At 64.0% G+C, this 25,211-nt stretch overlaps 4 protein-coding genes across 7 annotated transcripts; 1 reads left to right on the forward strand and 3 right to left on the reverse strand.

The window, feature by feature from the left end:
• The first annotated feature begins 2 nt into the window (after positions 1-2).
• LOC135402953 (cytochrome c oxidase assembly factor 3 homolog, mitochondrial) lies at positions 3-677 on the forward strand. Its single transcript, XM_064636530.1, has 2 exons — positions 3-236; positions 317-677. The coding sequence occupies exons 1-2, from the start codon at positions 35-37 to the stop codon at positions 427-429; spliced, it is 315 nt and encodes a 104-aa protein (XP_064492600.1). The 5' UTR covers positions 3-34; the 3' UTR covers positions 430-677.
• Positions 678-837: 160 nt separating this feature from the next.
• WNK4 (WNK lysine deficient protein kinase 4) lies at positions 838-13,085 on the reverse strand. 4 transcript variants are annotated; one of them, XM_064636468.1, is made up of 20 exons: positions 12,545-13,085; positions 7,245-7,417; positions 6,816-7,036; positions 6,567-6,724; positions 5,936-6,024; positions 5,641-5,860; positions 5,235-5,565; positions 4,944-5,074; positions 4,804-4,871; positions 4,572-4,713; positions 4,387-4,503; positions 4,157-4,312; positions 3,824-3,881; positions 3,547-3,681; positions 2,836-3,422; positions 2,517-2,613; positions 1,981-2,404; positions 1,643-1,845; positions 1,436-1,533; positions 838-1,335 (listed from the first exon to the last, which is right to left on the reverse strand). In XM_064636468.1, exons 1-20 carry the CDS (start codon positions 12,986-12,988, stop codon positions 1,333-1,335), a joined length of 3,855 nt encoding a protein of 1,284 aa, XP_064492538.1. In that variant the 5' UTR covers positions 12,989-13,085; the 3' UTR covers positions 838-1,332. The 4 variants fall into 4 exon arrangements, with proteins under 4 accessions (XP_064492538.1, XP_064492537.1, XP_064492536.1 ...); XM_064636467.1 differs by having other exon boundaries at positions 2,517-2,622; XM_064636466.1 differs by having other exon boundaries at positions 1,430-1,533; positions 2,517-2,622.
• Positions 13,086-17,705: 4,620 nt separating this feature from the next.
• VPS25 (vacuolar protein sorting 25 homolog) lies at positions 17,706-20,453 on the reverse strand. The gene is made up of 6 exons (XM_064636854.1): positions 20,320-20,453; positions 20,027-20,172; positions 19,888-19,941; positions 19,394-19,482; positions 18,870-18,945; positions 17,706-18,359 (listed from the first exon to the last, which is right to left on the reverse strand). The coding sequence occupies exons 1-6, from the start codon at positions 20,382-20,384 to the stop codon at positions 18,247-18,249; spliced, it is 543 nt and encodes a 180-aa protein (XP_064492924.1). The 5' UTR covers positions 20,385-20,453; the 3' UTR covers positions 17,706-18,246.
• A 318-nt stretch (positions 20,454-20,771) lies between these two features.
• RAMP2 (receptor activity modifying protein 2) lies at positions 20,772-23,326 on the reverse strand. The gene is made up of 5 exons (XM_064636855.1): positions 23,213-23,326; positions 22,922-23,072; positions 21,761-21,871; positions 21,318-21,420; positions 20,772-21,176 (listed from the first exon to the last, which is right to left on the reverse strand). The coding sequence occupies exons 2-5, from the start codon at positions 22,980-22,982 to the stop codon at positions 20,921-20,923; spliced, it is 531 nt and encodes a 176-aa protein (XP_064492925.1). The 5' UTR covers positions 22,983-23,072; positions 23,213-23,326; the 3' UTR covers positions 20,772-20,920.
• Positions 23,327-25,211: the final 1,885 nt, after the last annotated feature.

The following is a 25,211-nucleotide window of genomic DNA, read 5'->3' on the forward strand; positions in this document are numbered from 1 at the left end:
ACGTCACTGCGCCGCGCGGAGGCTGCGGGGGAAGATGGCGGCGCCGGAGGAACCGGGCGCGGTGGCGGCGTTCGCGAAGCGCATCGACCCGGCCCGGGAGCCGGGGCTCAGCCCCGAGCAACGCCGCCTCATGGCGCAGGTGGAGTACGCCCAGCGGCAGCGCGTCCTGCGGCGCCGGCTCCGCGGCCGCAACACTCTGCTGGCGCTCGGCATCGCCGCGGTGACGCTTGGCATCTGTATCCTCCGGGGCTCGAGCGGGGCGGGGCCAGGGGGTGCCGGGGCCACGCCCGCTGCTTTTCCTTAACCCCTCCCGCAGACGGGTACACCTTCTACTCGGTGTCTCAGGAGCGGTTCCTGGACGAGCTGGAGCAGGAGGCGGAGGCGGCGCGGGCGCGGGCCCGGGCGCGGGCCGAAGGCGCGGCGAGCTGAGCGCGGAACGCCCGGCCCGGTCCGACCCGTGACTGAGCTGCCACCCCCGCGGGGCTGGACCGGCCTTGAGCCCGGGGCAGCCGCCCCCGGGGGTTTGGGCCTGCCCCATGCTCAGCGCGAGCCTGGGGAAGGTCCTGGGGGCTCCCCGCGAGCAGCCCCCACCCCGAGGCCTTTGCCGGCACCGTGCCCATGGGAAGGACAGGGGTGCCCAGGTCCCAGCACTCCTTACAATAAACCCTCTCACTGGAGACCGTGTCAGTGCCCGTGGAGCACCTGCTGGGCAGAGCCCAGCTCAGTATCTCACCCCCCTCAGGGGCTGCAGGGGCGGGATTTTCTGTTCTGCTCTTTATTGTGGCACAGCGAGGCCAGCAGCCACAGGTCCTGCCCAGTAAACACACACACACTCCATTCGTATTCAATCCATGTTTATGAAAATGTCTTCTGCACACCAGTTCTTAACAAACTGCTCCTGGATCTTGCAGCTCCTGGTGCTCCAGCTCCATCCTGTGGCAGGGCCATGGGGAGCTCATCCCACCCCGTAGGGCGGGCAGGGGGCTCAGGCCCGTGTGGGAAGGGGGATGGAGATCAGTGTGGTGCAGGGCTGGGGCGAGCAGGGGCTCCGGGGTGGGCTCAGCTCAGTAAAGCCACAAGAGGTGGGGACACCTGGCACATGTCCTCCAGCAAAGGGGCTGGGGACAGCGGGGAGGGCCCCGGGGGCAGAGGTTGGAGGTGGGACAGACTTGCCCCCGGCCAGCTGCACTGCCCCTGCAGAGCCCGCGGGGTCCCCACCACAGGTCTGGGTTGCCCGGGGCTGGCACTGCCCTCCAGGGGGTGCAGGGGCTCTGCCCTGGGGCCACAGGCACTTGGATGAGGTAGTTCATGGAGTCACTGCTGGCCAGCCGGCTACTGTGGAGAGAGGTGGCCATGAGCTGGGAGCATGCCAGGATCAGCCCCCACCCCTCACCCTAACCCCTACCCTCACCCTAACCCTCACCCTTACCCTTACCATGCGGCCAAAGTCGTCGGCGAAGGTCACCCCCTTGCTGAGCCGCTGCTCCTGCGAGCCCGTGCTGCTGCCACTCAGCGAGTTACGGCGCATGATGCCTGCGGGGACAGCGGCCCTGAGCGGGGGCAGCGGCCCTGCAACACCCAGCCCGGAGGGATCCCACAGACCCTGCCCAGCTCAGGGCTCTGAGGGGAGCGGGGCTGTCACCTGCGGGCTGTGCCAACTCCAGGCGCTGCAGGCTGTTGCGGCGGGAGGGGTTGAAGCTGCCCTTGGAGAGGCGGCGCTGGCGGCTGGACAGCATCGCGGCAGGAGAGACGATGCCCAGTGGTGGCTGCTTCCCCATCCTCAGGTACAGCTCCTCAATTTCCTTCTTCTGGGCACTCTGCAGCAGCTGCACCTCGGCCAGGTGCCTGCGGAGGACAGGGAGTGTGGCAGCAGAGCCTTGGGGAAGGAGCATCGCCCTCCCACCTGGGGTGGGTGGGAAGACCTGTCCCCTCCTGCAGGCCCCGCGTCACCTCTTGGGTGCAGCCCACCCCTCTGCTCACTTCTGGCGCAGGTTCTGCAGCTCCTCCCAGATCTCCTCGTCCTCGCTCTCAGTGTCGTCGCTGCTCACGTAGGTCAGGCTGCGGGGGTAGCTCAGCCACACCTGGCTCAGCACAGCCTGGGGGGTGCTATCTGTGCCCTCCTCCCCAGGGCCTTCCTGGTCACTCTCCAGCGGCGCCACTGGCATCGTGCCCTCCTTGGCCAGCGCCTCCTCAGCCTTGGCTTCCTGCTCTGCTGCCTCCAGCACTGCATCCGAGTCGTTGCTTGAGCTGTGGCCCGTTTCGGGGACCGTGGGAGGCGGGGAGCCACTCACTGGCCCCACTTGCTGTTCTCCCTCGCTGCTGCTCCCGTTTTGCACAGGGGAGGGCGCAGGCAGGTCCTTGGTTGGTATCACGTGGAACCGGCCCAGCACCTGGGGCTTGGCTTCTGCTGGGGACAGGGGCAACTGGTGGGGTTCAGGACTCATGGGCTGGCGGGAACATCACATGCCCCAGCACGGGCATGGCCCCGGTGCAGCCCCAGCCCTGCCCCACCTCACCTTCGTTGATGGGTGAGAGCTGGGCCGTGCGCACGGCAGGGGCCGGCAACTCCGACACGATGAGTGAATGGCTGGGCTTGGGGACACCGGCTGGCACCTGTGGGACCTGAGCACAATCAGCTGCCCCTTCCCACGTCCCCCCACATGTCCTGTTCCCCCACTGCTGCTCCTGGAACCCACTGCCCACTCATTCCTCCCTGTATCCAAGTGGTTCCGCAAGCCATGAGGCTTCCTGTTCCCCTGCAGTTACCACCCAGCCCCCTTGGCACTGAGCTTCACCTCAAGCAGCCTTGAGGAGCCTTTGCACTCCCATACTCACCGGGCTGCCCTCTGGGCTCCCTGGCGTGGACGAGCTCAGCGGTGGCAGGGGACTACCCACGGCCTCACTGTCTGTGGGGTACATTGGGGCTGGTGCTGGGGGTGAGAAGGATATGGGCCCCCCGGCAGTGGGGACGTCAGCCCCTGCTGACTCCAGGATCCCACTGCCAGCCGGGACTGGCTTGACTGTGCTGGTGGGGTCAGGGTAGACAAAGCGTGGGGCCCCCAGGACAAGACTCTCTGGCCGTGGCAGCAGTGGAGGGTAGAGGTGCCCACCTGAGCTGGCGATAGGGGAGACAGTGGGCAGCAGCGTTTGGGCCACGCTCATCACTGCCAAGGAGAAGACGTTGGCCAGGGTCAGGAGGGGGGTGGTGGGGGACCAGGATGTGCTGGTCACAGGGGGGCTCAGGGGGCTGCTGAGCTCACAGGAGACAGGGGACGTGGGGAGAGGCTGTGGGGATAGGAGTGCTTGGGGCATGGCCGGTGGGACAGGCCCCTCTGAGGTCCTTGTGGGGGTCTGTGGGAACACCGGTGACGACGTGAGCCAGGAGGGAGCCATTGAGATGAGTGGCCAGGTCTGCACGGAGCCTGCAGAGAGAGGAGCATCAGGAGTGGCTCCCGAGTGCCCCCTCCTCCCCTGCCCAGGCACCCCAGAGCCTTGATCCAGCGGCCCCGGTGTGATGGACACGCCCAGCCCTGCCAGTGCCGGTACCTGCGGGGGCCTCCAGCGGTGCCGGGGCTGCCGGTGCCTCTGCAGGGCTGGCCAGGTCAGTCTCTGACGGGGAGCGGCTCAATGATGGCGGGACGGGGGACTGCACAGAGAGTCTGGGACTGGTGCAGCTCAGATCTGCAGCACAGGGGTGACAACCAGGCTCAGCCAGGGCAGGACATGCCCCATGAGACCCCCCCCCGGCTTGGCTGAAGCTGTCCCCCGCCCTGCATGGGGCTTGGGGGGGACGAGAAGAGCCCACGCAGGTGCACAGACATACCACTGAGCGAGGATGAGGAGGAGATGGAGCGCGAGAGCCCCTGCAGCTGCAGGTCCACCTGCAAGGAGGATGAGCTAAGCCCAACACTGGGGCAGAGGCCCTGGCCAAGCTGTGCTAAGCCCCACCCTGGCCCCACTACCTGTGGAGACAGGAGCTGGAGGCTGTGCCAGGCAAGGGACCACCACCACTTGTCACAGCAGTGGGCAAGTGACCACAGGAGGACCCTGCATCCTAGCCCCCTTCCCCCCGGGCTCTCTGGGACCAGGTAGCACCCCCAGGCACACTCAGCATCAGCAGCTTTGCCAGCACTGGCAAGGCCGGGCTGGCACTCACGGGGCTGCCCACGCCACCCTCAGCCTCGGGGCTCCTGGGCAGCTCGGCGCCGCTGCGCCCGTCCTTGCGGAGCAGGGTCTCCACACGGTGGATGATGTCCCGGATGCGGTTGATGAAGCCATCCCGCTCTGACTTGAGGATGAACTCGTTGTGGACCTGGGGGCAGAGGGGCTGGTCAGCACCTAGCACAGCCGGGCAGATCCTCGCCCTCGCCCTCACCCCGCACTCACCATGACAGCTGCAATTTCCTCCGGGTTGTCCCCATCCAGGTCAAACTTGAAGGTCACCATTTTGTTGTTGTAGGTCTGCAGCTGGCACTCCACCACCCGGTCACTCTTGTCGGAGATCTGTGGGTGGCAGAGCTGGCTCAGTCTGAGAGCGCCTCAGACACCCGTCTGGCACCCGTGGCACTCACGTTGGTTATGCGCAGCCTGGACCGGGCTCGGCGCCGCAGCAGCTTCCCCGAGGCTCGCTTGGGTGGCAGCTTCGTGCTCTGCTCACTGGCCGAGAGCCCCTCGCAGCCATCGCTCATGCCCGATGCCACATCTGAGGTGTAGCTGCAAGAAGCCCCAGCACTGGAGCATCAGCGTGGCCATTCCCAGGTGCCACACTCCCCATCCAGCCCACACCCAGCCCCCCAGCCTCACCTGTCCACCGGGGAGGAGAAGCCGCTAGCGGGGGGCAAGCGCTCTGTGGGCAGCTGCACTGCGATGCTCTGAGGGGAGAGGACAGGGTGAGACAGTGCCACAGCCACCCCGACCCCACCCACCCACAGGGCCACACTCACCGTGGGGAAGCAGCGCACGGGCCGGGTGGGAGGAGGGCTGGCAGGGTCCCCAGCCACAAAACTGCGGTGGGCCAGGTCTGGGGAGTCCAGGAAGCCAGAGGAGCTCAGATATCCATCTGTCTCACAGTCAGCTGTGGAGGAGTGCTGGCATGAACCAGAGCAAGTCCCCTCCCTGGCTGAGTGCCTGGGAAAGGGCTGTGGGGCTGGGAGAAGGAGAGGGATCCCCCACCCACCTCCCACCTCAGGTCCCCTGCTGCCCACCCAGCTGTTGCCCACCCAGTGCCTACGCACAGGTGGCTGAGGAGTAGCTGGTGTGCTGGTAGGCAAAGTGCTGGTGCTGGTCGGCCTCGGGCTCCTCAGGCTCTGGGGGGAAGGTGCTGCTGAAGACGGAGTCCCTGGAGCCAGGGATGGCTGGGGCAGGCGCGGGGGCACCAGGTGGCCGTGGGGACTTGAGCTCCTCCAGCAGCTGCAGGACACCCGGGGGCTGCTCTGGCTCCGCAGGTGATGGCACGTCCTGGACACGCTTCAGCTTCTCCCGCTTGCGCTTGATGGCAGCCACACGATCCCTCACCGCCTTGGCCACCAGTTTGTAGTCGGCCTCACAGATGAAGCCCAGGACCACCTGCATGGAGGAGGCTTGTCACTTTGGGGTGCAGGGACCCCACAGCACCCAGGGCTCCCTTGTTCCCATCCCCACCATCTCCTGGGCCACTTCCTCTGCTACATCCTTGTGGAGCTCAAAGAGGAACTCGATGGCGTTGTTGTCCTTGTATTTGCCGTGCAGCTTCTTTGTGTCATCCATGCGCAGCCAGAGCTTGAGCCCAGACTTGACACCATCATCCTCCTCAGCCAACTCCACATGCACCCCCGTGTCCTCCTGGAAGAAGGAGTGCTCCAGCAGGTCCTGGATGGTGTACCTGCAGGGGACACAGCTCAGCAAGGGCTGGGGGCCAAGGGGGACTGTGCCACCCACACCCGTGCTCTGACCCTACCTCTCATTCTTGTCCATGCGGATGCAGCCTTCAATAATCTCCTTCAGCTCTGGCACCTTCACCTTGTAGAAGCTGCTGGGCTTCAGGCCCTGGGGGTGATGAATGTCAGCATCATCTTCTGTGCCAACTCAGCGCAATGCCGGGCTCCCAGGGTCCAGAGAAGAACCAGCCCAGGGCTCCACTGGAGCTGCAGCAGCTCCCATGGCCAAGCCACGTGTGCCTGCACAGGCCAGGATACCCTGGGGCTCTGGGTTTCCACCCCAGCAGGCAGGAGCCGGCAGGAACTGGCCGTGACCGGCCAGGGCAGATGCCATGCCCTATGTAGGGGGTGGCCAAGCAGACCTGCTCCTGTTCCACCCCATTAATGTGCTGGCAGTGCCTAGTGTAGGGTGAGGGACACAGGGTCTGGCCAAGCCGTGGCCCCACCACCGCCACCCGCAGCTCCATGCCCCAGCACAGCAACCCCTCGCTGACCAGACTATCTTTAACCACTTGCACAACCTTCCCAGTGACACATTTTGGGCAGCAACAAGGCCTGACAGCTTCAGCTGACTGTCCCCCCCCCGCCCCTTCTCCTGGCTCCTGCAGCATCAGCCAGCAGCATCACCCACGCCTGGGGCTGGGCCCTCACCGAGGTGACCTTGCGGTAGATCTGGGCAGCGTTCTGGCACTCGGAGTAGGGGTACTCTGAGGTGGCCATCTCCAGCATGCACATCCCGAAGGCGTAGACATCCACTGCCTCATCGTACTTCTCCTCGTACATCTCTGGTGCCATGAACTCGGGGGTGCCTGGAGGGGGCAGTGGAGCTCAGTACCCCCAGGGAACCCACCCCCTGCAGCCCCCCCAGCCCCTGCGAGCCCAGCCATGCTGGGACCCCACCTATGACACTCTTGGCAAAGGAGGCTCGCTTAAGTGTGGCCAGGCCCAGGTCCCCAATCTTGACCGAACCCGTGGGGCCCGTGATGAAGATGTTGTCACACTTGAGGTCACGGTGGATGATGGGAGGGGAGCGGGTGTGCAGGAAATGCAGCCCCTTGAGGATCTGCCGGCTCCAGCGCTGCAGCACCTTCAGCTTCATCTCCTTAAACCGCTTCAAGTACCTGCCAGGGACCAACAGGGCTCAGACCCCCAGGGCTCAGACCTGTGGGGCTCGGACCACGCCCCAGCCCTGCCCCAGCCCACCCTCCTCCTGCTGCCGTGCCAAGGCTATCCAGACTCAGGTGCCCGCACCGGGCAAGCAACAAAGAGCACCTCAGCAGGGACCCTGCCCCCTCCCCTGCACACCCCGATCCAGCAGTCCCTGCTCACGTTTTCAGGGTGCCAGATGTCATGAGCTCTGTGACCAGCACAATGCAGATCTGCCCTTTGATGGTTGACTTCCAGGAGTCGTAGAAGCGAACGATGTTGGGATGCTGCAGCCCCTTCAGCATCTCCACCTCCTCGCTGAACCGCTGCCGCTCTGTCTTCGACAGCTTCCGCGTCTGTGGGAGCCATCAAGGGGGTGAGGGGGGCACGTGGGGTCCTGCCGAGACCTGCTGTCCCCCGGCACAGCGGTGCACACAGGGCTGGGGCCGCCCCAGAACGTGGCCTCCTTGCACCCCTCTCCCCCTGCTCTGGGTATGTGCACAACAGAAGAGGCACTGAGAAGCTCGTGTGCTTCTCCGCTGTCCTGTGCTGGGGCCGCCCATCTCTCCCCTCGCTCAGCCTCCAGCCGGAGCCCACCCCCTCCCCACAGGACAGGGAAGCCCACCCTGCAGCCGTCCTGCCGAGGGGACACGCAGGGGCTCTGCAGCAGCGGCTGCCATCCTGCCCTGTGCAGACCCGATGGCCACGGCCCTTCTGCCCCTGCCGGGGCACCACCGGCACCAAGCTCTGCATGGCGGGGTGCCGGGACAGCCTCAATGAGGCCTTTGTTGGGGAAAGCAGGCGGGGGAGGCTCCAGCCCAGGTTTTTCCATGTTCCTCCTGCTCTAGTTAATTAAACTGGAAACCGAAGCCGAGGGTGCTGAGTGGAGCTGGGGTCGGGGCCAGCGGAGGGGACGGAACCCTCCATCCTGGAGGGACACAGCCTAAGAGTGCAGGGAAGGGTGGAGCTGACTGAATAGAGCTAGAGGAGCTGGATCCTGCCCTGAGTGGGGCAGCTGTGAGTGCCGAGCCCTGGGCAGAAGCAGGAGCAGGAGCACCGACAACTCCACCACAGCCTGGGGTCCTGATGAGCTCAGCTGCTGCAGAGCCTGGGGGCCTTCCAGCTGGGACCCCTGCCCAGCCCATGCTCAGGGGCAAGGAAACCGGAGCTGCCATGGAACTCCCACTGCCAGCGCTGCCAGAGCCATGCTCGGCCCCTTGGCCGGTGGCTGCCATCCCTCAGCCCCAGCAGCTTTCGTAATATTTTCATTGCATCACAGGTGGCCCCACGGCCGGACTGGAGCCGCTTCATAATCCCCCCTGCATTTAACACACGCTCAGGGACCGGCTCAGCCCAGATGAGAACCTGAGCCTGCTGCAGTGGGATGAATGGGACCTTTCATACACGAGGAGGAAAACAGCCCCCGAACCCCTGCATGGCCAGCAGCAATCACCGGCTGCCCTGCCCAGTGCCACAGCCACCATCACGCCCTTTGGCTCCCCACTGCCCACAGAGGCACCCAGAGGCTTCACTGCACCCCACAAACCTGCAAGGGCACAAGGAAGCTGTCATGGACTGTGAAAAGGGGCAGAGAGGGAGTTGTGGGTGGCCATGGCTCTCCCAGCTCAGTGAGAACAGACCCCGCCTGGATCAGTTGTGCCAGCACAGCCCCCACTGTGCCACCCCCAACCCCAGGCAGGACCCCAGCACAAGGCTTCCTCTCCCATTGTGCCTGGAGCAAAGTCTGGGGGAGCTGAGTGTGTCCTTTGAGCCTGTGCCAGGGCTGCTGGGCTCACCTGGCACCATTCCTCATGCACGACCAAAGCGGCAGCCGCTCCCAGTCCCAGGCATCCTGATGCTCTCCCCATTGATTGTGGGGATCCGTGGCTGGAGGAGCACCAGGGAGGGCAGGGCAGGCAGGGCTGCCAGCACAGACATGCTGTACGGCACGGGCACACCACGTCCTCTCCTAAGAGCACTTGCACAGGGCGGGGGAGGACACTGGGGATGGTGGTGTGGGGACGGTGAGGAGCTGGTGGCAGTAGTCCAGCCCTATCCTGTGAGCCAGGAGCTGGCTGCCAGGGAGCCCGGCACAGCCAACACCGGGAGCTGAAGCCAGCAGGGGAGGAGGGAGGGCTGGGCATGGTGGCCGAGGATGGTTCTCGCCTCTGCAGCAGGACCTGTCCCCAGCACTTGGCAGTGTTGGTGCTCAGCACACTCCGCAGCACTCCCAGGGCTCTCCTGTTCCCATAGCTCTTGGTTGTCCTGCTCCCACAGCCCTCAAGGGCCCTGGCTCCACAGTGGCACTTGCACTCTGGAGGAGCATTCGCAGCAACACCATGGTGGGGCACATGGAGAGTGCCCAGCCATGGCCACAGCACCTCCAGCCACAGGGAAGTCCCAAGCCCCCTGCACAGGAGCCAACTCTACAGCAGCAGTGGGTGCCATTGCCTCACTGCCCTGCCCACAGGTCTGCCCTGGTGAGCAGGGAGCTCCTGCGTGCTCACAGGCATGTGAGCACACACACAAGGTGCCCCACAGCCCCGGGGCTGCTGGCTGAGGTTACCAGTCCAATCTGGGTGCTGGAGCCAGGGGAGGCACAACAGCACCCGCTGCCCAGGATGCTCTTGCCCACTGGGGAGCCCCAAGGGGTTCCACAGGAAAATCACTCACAGACAGGTATTTACAGCCCAACCCCACTCTGGGCCTCCGGTTTCCTCCCTGCTTCCTCCTTCCCCATTGCCCACAGCACCTACCACAGAAATAGTCCTGGGCTAAAGCTGGAAAGCACAAACAGCGGGACTGTGGACACAGGCAGGAGGCACAGACAGACGCTGCGTTCAGGAGTAGGGGGCAGTGGTACGAGGGGATGGGGTTGGGCAGGTCCCCAGAGGGGTCTCACAGGAAGACTGGACAGGCAAAACCAACCTAGAGTTTGCCAGACTCCAAGGAGGGAAGGGCAGGGCGAGGACAGTAGGGAGAGATGGGATTTGGGACTGGGATCCATCACAGCAGCTGGACAAGGCTCGCTGGTGCAGAACAGGTCAGGCCTGAGGTTAGGTATTCATTTGGAATTGAAAGGCAATAGAAGGAGAACTGTGAAATGCACAGGACAAAGCTATTTTTAAAATGGCAGAACCACAACCACTTTTATTTGCGGTTCCAAATCCCATATTTGTGTCACAGTGCCCAACTCTTTGCATGATTGCTGAAAAAAACAAACTTCTAAAAGTCTGCCTCTGTGCCCTCAGCCCCTTGTGGGACATGGATTTGGGGACAAGAGACACTGGATAAAGAGTGCTCAGTGGGACGAAGCCAAATAGTGGGTGGGGAAGGGAGAGGACTGGGGCAGAGGGGTGGGGGGGGAGGTGCAGGGGCAGCACTGGGGGGGGGAGCGGGGCTGGGGCTGCCCACAGGGATCTGGTTGTGCTCCCCTGCAAGGTGTAGGCCAAGGAGAGCCAGGTCTGCCAGGTCTCCCAACACCATGGGATGCTCACAGGAGGGTCCCTGCCAAGAGCTCAGCTTAGACCCCGGCCTCTCTACACCCCCCCCCGCCAGCTCCCCTGGGACCAAGCAAGTGGCTCCTGCCACTCCTGCCTGGTGACTCGCAGGACCAGCAGTGGGGCCAGCATGTGCCTGCTGGACTGAGGCACGGGAGCATTTTGCTTCCCAACTTCCTTTCCCCCACCTGGATGGTGCGGCCTCAACTCCCCAGCAGCCTCTCACAAATGACCAGCACTGCCTGCGCGCAGCTGCAGGGATGGGCAGGAGGGCAGGGAAGGAGATGTGCTGCCAGTCCCACTGTGCACGCCAGGTGCCAGCGCAGGGGAGCTGGGGCACAGCTGTGACACGGGGCTGAGACCCACAGGGAGGGACACGGAGCCAGCTGAGTGGGAAGCACTGGGCACGGCTGACTCATCCAGAGAAGGTCCTGGTCTCACCAAGGAGAGCCTATCTCCGGCAGCAGCTGCCACACGAAGGGACTCAGCAGAGGTCAGGGACATTTGGATGGAGCTGTGGGGCTGCGTGAGGGTGGGAGAACTGAGTTGGCTCCGGACTGAACTCTCAGCAATTCTGTGGAACCCATGGGGGGGGGGGGGCAATCCTCACCTTCCTCACTAAGAGGCTACAGTCAGCCCTCCAGAAATCACCCACCTCTCTCTCAGGATCTCTTCTTGCTCTGCTGAGCTGCAGCCACCCCAAGGACCCAGCCCAGGCAGACACCTGCCACTGCAGCGAGCTTTTAGGAACAATTCAACAAACTCGCAAGACATGTTTTTCTGTGTCAACAAGGACTTGGACCTTCCCACCACAGCAGCCATCCCAGGGCCAGGAACCTGTGGGAGACTTTGGACTTCACCAAAGCCCTTCCCCAGGGGCTTCAAGGAGAAAAGAGAGCCCCATGGCACAGCTCTCCTTGTGCACCTCCATGGGCAAGATCACCCCCATCAAAAACAATAAGTTGGTGAAGGCATTGCACAAGCAACACCTTCACCACTGCCCTCAGCATCCCATTGTCTGCATCCTGCTGCCAGGCTGTAAGGCAGCAAAGGGGATGAAGGAGTATGTCAGCAGAGAGGAACGCTCCTCAGAGACCTGCAAAACCACAGGTAGCTGCTCCCAGCAGAGAGCCCCTGGCAGCATCACAGAAACCACACACAGGTGCCCACAGACTCTACTTCAGCAAAGGTCAAGCAGGCAGAGCACATCAAGGTCGTGTTGTACCCTGCTCCCAGCTGACACCCAGCCCCCGCCTGCTGCAGGCATGTGCTCCAGAGCAAACCAAGGGCTGTTGGAGCAAACCTCGGAGCTGTTTCCAGCACTGGCACAGACACACGGGCAGGGAGGGCACTGCTGCCCTTGCCGCCCTCCCAGGGGAAAATATGCAAGCTGGTGGGCACCAGAAAGGCAGGGGGTTGTTCAGCCCCAGCAGGTCATCCTGGATCCACCTGTAAAGCCCCAGAGTAGGGACTGGCACCAAGAGGTTGGGTCCCCTGGCATGCTCCAAAGCACAGGCGGCAAAAAGGCAAACGGAAAACAGCACGTGATGGGCAGGAGGGCCAGGAGCGGCGGTGCTAAGCAGGAGTCTGGGCCCGGGCCAGGAGCCCCGCGAGGCACCAAGGCACTGGCAGTGATCGGCACAGTGCAGGGCAGCGAGGGGAGCCCGTGCCCAGCCACAGGTCCCTGCCCTGCCCGGCTGCTGTTGCCCACTGGCTGGTAGTGCCTGGCAGAAGTGGGGGCTCGAGAGCCCCTGCCATTGCTAGAACAGGTTCTGGCCTGGGAAGGTGCCCTACGGGTCCCACACAGCTTTCAGGCAGGTAGCAGGGGTAAGTGGGCTCAGGCCTGGGGACCTGCACATGCCAGGGAAACTGGACGGAGAAGGGTCCAAGTACCCCTCTCGAGCCCCTTGCCCCGAGGCAGGGGTCTGCGGGCGCGGGTAGAGCGCGAGTAGGCAGGGGCGGAGGCGCTGGCAGGGGCCGTACCTGCAGCTCGCACCAAGCCACCTCCACGGTGGTCTCCGTGTCCAGCCCCTTGTAGACGGTCTTGAAGGAGCCGCGGCCGATCTCGATGTCGAACTTGAGGAACCGGCCGTCGGGGGAGGTGGCGACCGCCCGCGTCTCCACCTCCTCGCTCTCCGTCTCCTCCGGCTCCCGGAGCCCGACGACGCCCGACGGCGGTGGCGACCCCCCGAACACTCCGTCCGGCGCCGGGTACCCCAAAAGCTCCAGCTCGGCCGAGCTCCGCCGGTTAAAGCGGAAGGAGGCGCGCCGAGAGTCGCGACCCGAGGGCCGTCGACTGCGGTGAGGGGCCCGTCCGGGGAGCCCCGGTCCCGGCTCCGGCTCCGGCTCCGGTGCGGAGCCGTCACCCGCCCGCTCCGCCTCGGGCTGGGACATGGTTCCGGCAGCGGCGGGCTCGGCCGCCAGCATCGGCTCAGCCCGGCCGGGGCGGCCGCTCCCGCGCAGCTTCGCACCCGCTGCCGCCGCGACCCCGCAGCCAAGAGGGACCGCGGAGACCCGGCCCGGGCACCGGCCCCAGCCCCGCCGCTGCCCCGCCCGGCGGCACCGCCCCCGCCCCGCCCGGGCCCGCCCCCGCACGGCCACCGCCCCCCGCCCGCTCTGCGCCACCGGCCCCGCACCGGGCAGGGGCCCCGCACCGGGCACCGACAGCGCACCGGGCAGCGGCCCCGGGACGGTGCCCAGCGCTGCGGCTGCGGACACAGGCTGCGCGCAGCGGGCGAGAGCCCCGGCATCGCACCCGGCCGCCCCGCCGGGAGCGGAACGGTGGGCATCCCCCCGAGATGCGGGGTGTCCCCTCCTGGCCGGGGGTCACTGCCTGGCGCCCACGCGGGGCCGCGCTGCCGTGGCTGCCCCGAAGGCTCACGCCCTCCCCTCCCCGCAGAGCAGCCCCTCGCCCGCTGCCGCCCCTGCGGGGCTCCGAGGCCGCTGTGACCGACGCAGCCGGAGCCGGGACGTAAGAACGCGCCTGGTTTAGACGTTTCCTCGGAGTTTCTGACTCCGGTCACGGAGCAGTGTGTCCGGGAGCAGCCGCGTCCCGCTGCCCGGTCACGGGTCCCCCCACGCCGCCCCAGACAGCCCTGCTCGGGTTCACTACAGTCTGAAATCCTGAAATTAGGGTCACGCAAATAGGAAGAGTCGAAGGTGTGTGTCAGCCCCGCGGGAGCCAACAGCCGGACAAGAGCGTGTTGTCTCTCCAGGCTGAAGGAGGAGGTTGTTCTGCCGGTGAGGTTGTTTACATAAAACACAAAGCAATTGAGGCCACCGCTAATTTCTTTTCCCTGAGGTCAGATTGTTTCTACTCAACGATACGGGAAACATTAAGGAGTGGATCCATACTGGAGCACTGCCATTTCCTCCTAAACGCACCTGGCACCCACAGTGTGACGCCGGGCAATTGGGGCTGCTGACCCGAAGTTCGGCTGTGCCCGTGTCCGACACCGCTGCTCCCCACAAATCCCTGGCGGCAGGAGGAGGGAGAAGCATTTAATGAAATGTGCTTCCTACAGAAACCATGGCCAAGCTGTGTCACACCACCGATCTCCCCTCTGCTCCCCCCACATGACAAGCTCTTCCAGCTCGGCTCTCCAGCACTGGAGGAGCCGGGAACCCCCTCCCCAACAAGGGGTTTGACCGACCCCTCCCTGCCAAGAGCTGCTCGTGCAGCATGGGCTGTTGAGTAGGGAGCAGTGACATCCCGAGCCAGCCCTGCACTCCTTGGAGTGTGTGAGGGGCACGGTCCTGGGGGAACAACCACTGCTGGCAGAACACTGTGTCCAGCACCGGCCCCTGCAGGGCATTACCTGCTGCCGGGGCACTGGGCTACCATGGCCACGGGAGCCCAAAGGCCGGGACCAACAGGCTGCGGGTGCAGCACTTGGGTGGCCCTGCCATGGGTGACTCTCGTGTTGTCAGGTGCAACACGGTTTGACGCAGCTCTATCAAACAACGCACTTTGTTCGGGTGAACCCAGCCCTTCTCAGCACTGCCAGAAAGGGGGGCATGCTGCCCGTGGCCCTGTGGGCTAGCTCTGAGGCTGCCCTCACCCAGGGTTCCCTGACAGGGACCCTGCACTGCCCGAGCACAGGAACATGGCCCAGACTGGCAGGGAGCCCCATCTCTCTCCAGTGAGACACACGGAGACAGGCAAAGATCTCGGCTTGGTTGCTGGCAGGGACATGTCCCCTTATCGAGGCTTTTCATCATGAAATGAGATGCCTTGGAAGATCCCAGAGGCGCAGGGGAGTATTCCAGTCCAGTGAGGCCCCTGCAGACAGGAGAGGAAATTAGGGGTGACGTTTGCTCCGACTGCTGCCCTCCCACACATCCCTGATGAGTGGTCTGAGAAATTCCCTAGTCATCCTTGGCCAAATGCCACCTCACACCAGAGTTTGGCAGGGGGCAGGCAGCTCAGGCAGGGGCACAGTTCCCCTCCTGACCTGGCCAGGGACACCAAGCTGGAGACAACTTGGCCTGAAAACAGAGGGCTCCTGCTCCACAATCAGGTGCTCATTGCAGCTCCCCAGCGTTATCAGGGTGACATTTCTGGGTTGTGGATGCCAGTGCCAGCCCTTGCTTTGAGGAACCGCCGCAATCAGGGAACATAACCCATTTCTCACCTGCATTTGGCTGCCAGGAAGAGAACAGGGACTGTGTAATCACTCTCCTTAGAATCAGATCATGAATCAAAGCCCTGCTCAGCTCTGGGCTCCAGCAAGCCCTGCCAGGAATTGTCTGTTCTGATTCCGGAGCTCAGGGCAGGATCACAGAAAGGCCAGGATGGGTCCAGACAAAGGTGTGTGTCCCCCTCCAGAGATGGGGATGCACAGCTGGGGCTGCGTGGCACAAGGTGCCCATCCCAGGGCTCCAGGGACACCCAGAGCTTTTTTCACAGTTGTTTTCACCACCCCATGCCCACAGGAGCTGCCTTGCCCCTTCTTGCTCTAACCCATGTGAGCAAGGAGAAGGAGATGGCACCCAAACCTCAGCTCTGGCAGTAACCCTGGGCAGATCACTGCGGAGGATTTCCTCAGCCCAGAGGTACAGATGGGATCCGCCTGCAAGTTTATCCCAACATATAAATTTATCAAACTGAAACAACTCTTGTTCCTAAGCAGCCACATTAAATAAACCCCCTCTTGGCACCTTAACTCCCTGACCAGTGGGATCTGAGTGTGCCTGGCCTGATAGTGCCTTATCTCGGCACCAGAGCCCCTGAGCAGTGCCTCGCCCCAGCCAGTGAGTCCTAATCACCCTGGCCAGACGCAGCAAGGGCCTCTGAGGGGCCATGGGCCAGAGGAGGGGGCTGCATCAGCCCCCCCCAGAAAAGCCACCTCCACAGGGCTGGGCTGGGCAGCACCTCCACAGAGGGACACCTGCTCCCTCCAGGGCGGCAGCACCAGCCAGCAGCACATCTGCCATCCCAAGGACCCATCCCACGGCCCTGGCAGTGACACCTCACTGCAGCAGCACCACCATGGTGCCCGGCACGGGTAGCTGGTCCCACAGGGTCTGCACAGGCACAGCTGGATGTGGCCTCTAATAACAAGACCAGAGGGTGTGGAAAAGGAATTTTACACCGTGTCCATTCCGCAAAGGGGACATACTCTTCCTGCTCCTCCTCTCACTGAGTAAGCAAACTAAATAGGAAGCTGAAAAAGAGAAGGGAATTGCTGCCAGGAGTGCCTTGGAACGAAAAAGCTAGTTTTAGTCTTATCTAATATCACATCAGCCATTTCCTAAGAAGGGAGCGAATTTAATTAAGAACACAGACTCCCTCAAGGACAGCCAGGTTACAGACAGCACTCCCAGCTCGGAACACAGTGCTGGGAGGTCCACATCACGCACACAGACAGCAAGGACAGACACCCTGAGCCTGACTGCTGGAGGCTCGCTGTTTGGGATCCAGTGCAGACGCCTTCAGGCACAGCACTGCGGCCACAGAGGCAGGCAGAGCAAACAGGGAGGGTAGGGGCAATGTGAGTGGCATGGAGAGGGAAGCAGAGGCAGTCCAGGGCAGACACTGGTAGCAGACAGATCCTACACAGAGACTTCGGTGGTTGCAGACACAAAGGGATGCAGTGACTCCTGGGCTGAGCAGAGCCTGAGCCAGTTGTGGGGACAGAGGTACTGTGGGGTTCCTGGCACACACTGTGGCACAGCCTTTGCTTCTGCTGGCCTTGCTCAGTGCTGTCAGTGCATGGCAGCACCATGGAAGAGCTCATAGGGATTGGAGACCACACCTGCCCAGTGTGTCAGTGATTCACCACGAGCGCTGCCAGTGCCTTTCTCCAGCAGAGAAGTGCTGGCACTCAGGAATTCCTCCACAGCACTGCTGTCCCTGGGCACGGATGGGAAGCCTAAGCTTCAGCTGCAGCTCCAGAGAGATGTGCCCAGACCAGGGAAGCACATCCCACCACGCTGAGGTCAACGGGCTCCTGCTACAAAATGGAAAGTTTTAAATTTTGCAGCCCCTGGACTCCAGCATCTCACCTACACCGAGGATTCCCTGACACTGACATTGGCTGTCAGTGGCAGTGACGCCAGCGTTGGGTTGTCCCCAAGGGCAGGGCAGGCTGGACATGCTGGTCAGCACTGGCCAGGGCAGGTGCCGAACCCCCAGAACAACCACACTGGTCTGACCAAAGGTCACTCCAGCCCTGCCCCCAGCCTCCACCATGGAAAGGTGAGCATGATCCTGCCCCAGCACAGCCATCTGGCTTCCCCAGGACTCACGGGGTCAGCAACTGTACCTGGGCCACGGCTTCCAACAAGCTGGGGACTTTGTTGTCAGCACCAAGAGTCTAAAGCTGAGTCATCCCTTTACCAGCCACAGTGGTACAGAGCTTACCCCGTCACCTCTGCACAAACCCAGGGGCTTCCAGCAGGCTGCATGCGCAAAATTAAAGTAAATGTCTCTGTCCTGAGATGGGCAGTGAGGGCTCCCACGGGCCATGGCCCTGCCAAGTGGAGAAGAGCACTTGTGCTGCTGCTTCCCACCTGGGGGAGGCCCAGCCCTCGCCAGCACCGCTGCATTCCCTCAGGGCAGAGAGGAAACAGGACTGAAGGGCAGAAATCTGGTACACTTTGTTTCTGATGGAAAAATAAAGACAGATGAAAACACCCAGGCTGCTCTATAAATACATTTCATTTTAATCACCTGAAATTAGTTCCTTGGCATCCCCCAGCCCGTTTGGCAGTAAGTGCATTTCCTTCTGCCATTGAGGGCCTCCACAGCACAGCAGCCACAGCCAGTCCCCTGCTCCTGCCTCACCCCTGGGCACTGCAGTGGGACCGGGGGGCCCAGGCACGTGGCTGGCAGAGGGATGGGGGGCCCTTTGAGGATGAGCTCAACCAGCCAGCTGGGACTGCTCCGAGGCTGTCACAGGAAGAGGGACCAGCAGCAGCCCCAGTGTTTCACTACTGGGTGGTCCCTCTCAGAACTGCTTGGAGCAGCTTTAGCCTCTCAAGCACATCAAGAGGAAGAACAGACAGACAGAGGATCTTGGGATATTTCTAAGTCATGTCTTCAGAAGGGTTCACAGACTCTCCTTGCCCCAAGAAATCCTGAGGATGCAGCTACTTGCAGTCAGGGTGTGAATCCAGGCCCAGGGAGCGACCCTTGTCAGCGAGACTGAAGACTGCAGCTGGGGAAGGGAAGGGGCCTCCTGTCAGAAGAACTTGACGCCTCGGCCGTCATCCAGCGTGATAATTTCAGCCTTGTGCTCCTGCTGCAAGGCTTGCAGGGCACGGAGCAGCATAGCCTCATCCAACCCATGGAACTCTAGGGAAGGACCAAGATCCTCATCAATAGGGAAAAAAAAAAATCACATCAGGAAATAAACAGGCTTGCAAGGTCCATGGACTGGGGGCAGCAGAGGGCTCTGAAGAGCACTGTAACACTACAGCAAATCGAGAGTCACACGGCTACACTGACAGGCTCATCCCTACATCACTGCTTCAGGAACAAAGCCTGAAGGACACCAGACACCAGGGATGAGTCACAGGAGCCTCTAAGGCAGTGCAGGAGCTCGGCATGAAAACAAAACACCCCTCACCTCACCAGAGAAAGCGCTGGGCACTGGGGAAGTGAAAATGCAATTACAGAGGGACATGTTCCTGCAAAGTGTTAAAAGCCTTCGCAGCAGCACGTGCCAGTGGTGTGGGGGGCAAGTTTGCATGTGAGATTTCAAAATATTTAATCTACAAAACTATAATCTGACAATTAACTGTTTACATGCTCCAATCTAGTGTGCTCTGAAAACCTGCTCTAGACCACGAGCCCTGACATTACCTTCGCTCTCGGTATCATCCCCACTGGCCAGTTCGTACAGCGTGAACACAGAGTTGGTCAGGCCATTCCTCAACACCTGGAAACAGAAAGGCAACACAGCAAATCTCATCCATGTGGCTGAACATCCTCGTACATCCCAGAGCACAGGACATAAAGCGTGCACGGCACTCGAGGAGCAGCGGCAGCCTGGGGCAGCAGGGTCAGAAGTGCAGCCTGAGGGGACAAAGACAGTTCTTCCTGCCCACATTTTGCAGTGAGGACTCAGACCACACACAGTGACACTGTCCTGTCCTCACCAGGGAACACCCAGTGGCACTGGGGGCAGACAGTGGCACCCACAACTCACAGCAAGCAAGAAGCTGCTGATAACCCCGTCCCTCCCTGCAACAGGGAGAAATGGAAGCAGAAAGGTAAAAGCAATGAGGAAGCAAGAGGAGAACACTGCAGTGGTCTTTCCCAAACAGCAGCCAGGACCCCCTGTCCTCTCAGACACTGAGCCTGGTCTGGGTGTACAGCTCTCTCACCCACTGATAGATGAGCTTTCCCCATTCTTCTGGTCTCCTCCACATGATCAGAAAGCTGGTTTTGTTCTTATCTAACCATTCCAGGTTCCCTAAAAACAACAGGGAACAGAGACTGAATCAGAGCACAAGTCAGCAGTAAGGATCAAATGTGCAGATTTCAGGACACATGCCAGACACTGCACCCAGGGGCAGCCTCAGGGTCCAGCCTCCTCCCAACTGCTCACGCCAACTTCCTAAATATCGCTGTGTCTACAGAAATCGATTTCTCTTTTGAGACCCCTCTTCCTCCTCAGCTAAATCTGCCTGCAACGGCAGGATTGGGTCCCGTGGAGGCACGGGCAGGGATGGCCATGGGAACCAGCCTGGGCTGCGGCATAACCCAAATCTATGGGATGGGCAAGTCCCTGCCCCGGCACGGAGCTGTCCTGCGGGGCGGGCACCGGCTCCGCTCCGGGGCACGGACGGATGGACGGATGGACGGACGAGGCACCCACCGTTCTTGCGGAGCTCCTCCAGCACCACCTGGATGGATTCCAGCGGCAGCTTCCCTGGGCGCGGGTTAAGGAGGCGCTGACGGAGGCGGGGTCGGGGGGTGGGGGCGATGGGGGCGCGGGCACCGGGCCCAAAGGATACGCTGGAGGCGGCTGTTGGCGAAGAGCGGGATGTCCTGCGCCTCCCGCACCGTCATGGCGGGCAGGCGGTGCCGCCGGCTGTACGCCAGCGCCAGCGCGCACCAGGCCGACAGCTGCTTCTGCCTCGTCTCGCCGTTGGGCTGCAGCCTGCGGGGGGTCGCGTCAGCGCGGGGCCGCCGAGGCACCGGCAGCCCCCGGGCCCGGTGCCCCCGGTGCCCCGCGTCCCCCGCCCTGATCCCCCTGGGCCTGACCCAGCCCCACGCCCAGTCCCGCGCCGTGCCCGCCCGCGCTCACGTGAAGAAGGGCGGGAAGCTGTACTGCCAGGGCCACGCGAAGCTCATCGCCTCCGCCTCCGCCATCGGAACCGCCGCCACCTTCCGCCCCGGCCCGGCCCGGCCCGCTTCCGGCGCGGCCGCGGCGCCCCGCCCACTCCACCGAGGCCCTGCCCCTCTCCACCGAGGCTCCGCCCCTCTCCACCGAGGCTCCGCCCCTCTCCACCGAGGCCCCGCCCTCCCTGCAGGGTCCCGCCCCGCAGTCCCGCCCCCTCCGAGCCTCGCCCCTCCCGGACGGGGTGGCCCCGCCCTGTTCCCAGTCCCGTTGTTCCCGGTCCCCGCGTTCCCGGTCCCGGTGTCCCACGAGGCGCGTTCCCCACGGCAAGAAGCTGCCGGCGTGCCCATGCCGGGGCGGGGTTGGCGGCGGGAGTGGGCCCGCGGCGGGATCGAACGACGGAAGAAGCAGAGCCAGGCTTGGGGGGAGAAGCGTTTAATCCCGGGCCGCGGCGCGGGGGAAGGCAGGAACCAGCCGCCCCAGCAGCGCGGGGCGGTGGCCCCGGGAGCCCACGGGACGGCTCGGGTGGCCGGGGGTCCGTGCCCCGCCGCGGGACGGGGTGGCAGCGCTAGGCCTGTGCCTTGCCATCCTTGCTGCGCCAGATGACCAGGGTGACGAGGAAGGGGATGAGGCAGATGGGGGCGATGATCATGGCCAGCAGCACGTCCTCGGGCGGGTCGAAGTACACCGGGTGCTCCAGGGTGCAGTTGTGGAAGTAGCGGTGGTGGCTCTGAAAGATGTACTGCTCTGCCAGTGCGTTGGGGTAGCTGTAGTTCAGGCGGTCGGCCCAGAGCTCCAGGCACAGCTGCAGGTCGCTGTAGGGCCTGGGGAGACAGCCGGGGCACTGGCAGGGGACAGGGCACCAGGGCACAGACCCCCGGGCCATCCCCAGCCCAGCAGCACCCCTCTGGACTGCCCAGCCCCTGTGCCCTGCTGCCAGAGGGGAAGGTCCCACCACCCCATACCTCCTGATGACTTTCCACTCGCACAGCTCCGATGCTGTCACATTCCTCATCAGGTAGACGAAGTAATCCCAGCACTTCTGTGTGATGTCGGAGTAATTTCCCTCTGTGGGGAAAGGTGCTGAGCATGGGCAGCACGCCCTTTCCATAGCACATCCCTGCCTGCCCCTGCTGCCAGGTGACACCCAGGCCAGCGGGAGAGACACTGGCAAGGTGGGGGAGAGACCCTGCAGCAGCCCTGGGGAACTGCCTAGACTCCACAGCAGTCCCAGGGCAATGCCACAAGCACAGTGGGAGGGCAGGTTGCTGCTGGCTGGCACGGGCCAGCTATTTTGGGGATAGCCAGCGGAAAGGGGGAGGATAACCCTATGGTGCAGAGCCAGCCCTGGTCAGGGCACCGTTGGGCCCAGGGGGCTGCACAGCCCTTGCTGAGCCCCAGCACTCACCCATGGGCTGGGCTGTCCCGTTGGACATGGCCATGGGCGAGCTTGTCCCGGCATCCTGGCCAAAGCCCTTTGTCTCGGTGTCCGCGTGGCAGAGCCCAGTCCCCAGGAGCACTGCAGAAGGGGGGACACAGGGTGAGGAACAACACAGGGTCAAGGGGGGCAGGTGCTGGTAGGGCTCCACGCACAGAAGCTGCCTCAGCAGAGGCTGGGTCTGCAGCAGGGAACTGGTTCTGAGTGTCCCTTGGGGGCCACTGGAGCCAGCAGTTGGGGTGCAGGACGGTGAGCTGCCCTAATCCTGGCACATGCTGGGGCCACAGTGTCCAGCCCCCCAGATGGGCAGAGGCTGTGCAGAGGGGTCCAGCCAGGCTGTGGGCAGCTGCTGAAGGGCTCAGAGGAGCTCTCTGGTGGCAGTGGTCCCTGGGCTGTGGTCACAGCACAGGGGTAAGCCATGACCACTGCCCACGGGGAGCCAGCGCAGGCACCGCCCTATTGCCCTGGGTGGCTGCATTGCAGCTGGACAGGGCTGAGGCAGGAAGAGGAAGCACTGGACACAGTACGGCACTGCCGGAGAGCCCCTCCGCCTGCCATCAGTCCCACGCCCAGCACAGCCTGCCAAGGGCGTGGGGCATGTCTCGCCTGCCCCACGGGGCCCCATGGCCCAAGGAAACCGCCCCATCCATCTTCCACCCCTGGCTGAGGGCCCATGGTGTGGGGCAGCAATGCTGGCGGGCCCCAGTGGGCCCTGCCTAGGCTGTTCATGGGGAGCTCTGGGACAGCCAGGCACTGGCCACGGGGTGCTTCTGGGCTGGTACAGAGGCTGAGGAAAGGGCAGCCCACCCTGTCCCAGTCTCTATCCCCGATGGTCCCATCCAGCCCCTCTGCCTGTGGTGCTGCGGCTCCTGTTGCAGCTCGGGGCTTTGCAGGGCTCCCTGCTAGATTGGGGATGAGCGTGGTGGGGGCTGCCCCCAGCACCCACCTGCCACTGACCCCTGGCCAGGCTGTCGGTGGCTGTCCCAGCACCCTCAAGCTGGTCCCATGCTGGGGTAGGTGGGGGGTCAGGCTGAGCCGAGACCCCGACCCTGGGCCCCACGAGTGGGAGGGCGGCCACATGCGCGGTGGTGCGAGGTGCGGAGCCCCCGGGGCTGCCCCCCGTGCACTTACCCCAGAGCAGCAGGAGCCCTTGGGAGAGGTGGCCGGAGCTTGTGTGTGCGAGCGGTGCCATCCTGCCAAAGCCTGCCGGCTAACGACCGGGACAAGGATTTCAATGGAAATAACAGGAAGCAACTCCTTTCCTCTGACAGGGGCAGTTTGACTACAGGAGACGTGTGAAAAATGAGATTGCTCAGCGCTGCTCTGAAGCGGCTCTGCCGGCGGGACTCCGCCGTGCCGCGCGGTGCCGGCCCCCGCGGGCATTGCTCCGGCGCCCCAGCACCCGCGACACCCGTGCCTCACCCGCTGGCCCGGAGGCTCTACTCCCCGCACAGCACGTCCAGCCTTACGAGGCTGCGATTTGTTTACTTGTGTATTTCTCTTTAATCCTGTCTGGGCTGGGTTGTGAAATCCCTCGTCTCCTGCGTGGAGGGCAGGCAGCCCAGCAGCGGGGGGAGTGGACGGGGAAGCACAATGTCCCCGGACGGGCGCTGCTGCCCAGGGATGGGGGAGGCAGGGGGACCAATGGCCCCAACATCTGCCCCACGGGCGGCACAGCTGGGGCAGCTCCAGCCCCTGCCCAGGTCCGCGGCCGAGGAGGGAAGGGTGATGACGTGACCTGCCCACAGGCATCAGGCCGAGGAGGTGGGGAGAGGGCAGAGACTTGGCCGACCCTGACAGTCCTTGGCCCCAACGCCTTCCTCCTGCACCGCCCAGCCCAGTGCCTGCCCAGCTCTGCTGGAGCCCCCTATTCCTGGAGCAGATCCCGCCCAGGGGCCCATGTCCCCCAACTGAGGGTGACCCCAGCCCATGGGTCCGCAGCATTCCCTCATAGGACTGAGCTGAGGCCAGGTGAGCTCGTTTCACCCCTGGCCAGGGGCAGAGTGCAGCTCAAAGCCTCCCCTTTAACAGCCACCTGTAGACGTGCAGAGTGGGGACTGGATTGCAGTGAAGCACAGCTCGGAGGGACCCTGCCTGCTGTGGAAAGATTAGTCCGGTCTTTAGCTCCACAGCAGAGGTTCTGGCAGAGCTGTCTGATGCTCCCCAGGCCACAGCAGCCATCACTCCAGGGCACCACGGGACCTTCTGCAGATGAGTGGCTACATCTGGAAGCTATCCCTGGCACTCCAGTGGCCATAGGGCTGGAGCCCCCCAGTTCCACTCTTTGGTGGAGCCAGCAGATCCTCCGGCTGGGTGGCAGGAGCCTCTGCCAGGGAGACACCCAATGATCTCAGCACGGCCCCGGGGCGAGGATGGCCACCTCCCTCCTGGGGCATCCGGAGGGGATGGGCAGGGACAGGACAGGCAGGGATGGGATGCTGGCTGCTAGCCAAAGGCCTGGCCCCCCACCCAGCCTGGCATCCCCGGTACTCCCGGCCAAGCCCCACCCGGAGTGCCAAAGAAGGGGCTTGGCCCGTGCAGGGTCAGGATCCTGGTGCCTGGGATTCTTCTCCCAGTGCTTCCCTTGCTCAGGGCAAATGCAGGCATCCCCTAGTGCTATGGAACCAGCTCCAACTGCAGGGACTCCCCGCCCCGCCTGACTCAGCGGAGCTCCCAGATGCGGGTGGGTTGCGGAGACTGCTCGTCCCTCCCCTCGGGGTCACCCCCCAGGGTCAGCGGGGAGAGGCGCCCCGGGGCAGCCGGCGCTCCGCACCGCGGCGGGGGGATGGACGGGGCCCCCGCCGGGGCAGGAGCCAGCACCGCCCGCTCCCCACCGCCGGGGCCACCGGGTCAGGAAGGGCCGCCGCCAGCAGCCGCTTCCTGCCCGGCGCCGCCACGGGGAGCCAGAGGGGCCCGGGACTGCCGGGGCGACTCGTCGAGGCCAGGCTGTCCCGGGGCGGGACCGGCGCTGTCCCGGCAAGCGCTTCCTGCGGGACCGAACCGGGCCCGCAACAGAGGCGGGGCCGGGCGCACCGAGCATGGGCGGGCACCGGGGCGGGATGGGCAGCGGGCTCAGACCAGCCGGGCTCGGCCCGTCCCCCGCGTCCCGTGGGGGTGTTCGCCGGGCTGGCAGGGGCCCGCTCCGCCGGGGGAGCCCCGCGCGCCCCGAGCCCGCCGGAGCCACCGGGAACAGCGGGAGCACCGGCGGGAACAGCGGGAGCACCGGCGGCAGCGGGGCGGGGGCGTGGCCGCGATGCGGGGGCGTGGCCGCGATGCGGGGGCGTGACCTGCGGCGGGACAGGGGCGTGGCCGCAAAGAGGGGGGCGGGGGAATACGCGGACCGGAGGCGGGGCCTGGGGCCAAGCGGGGCGGGGCCTGAGGCTGGTCTGGGCGGGGCCTGAGGCTGGTCTGGGCGGGGCCT

This window comes from Pseudopipra pipra, chromosome 26, assembly GCF_036250125.1.
Source record: "Pseudopipra pipra isolate bDixPip1 chromosome 26, bDixPip1.hap1, whole genome shotgun sequence".
Classification (NCBI taxonomy): Eukaryota; Metazoa; Chordata; class Aves; order Passeriformes; family Pipridae; genus Pseudopipra; species Pseudopipra pipra.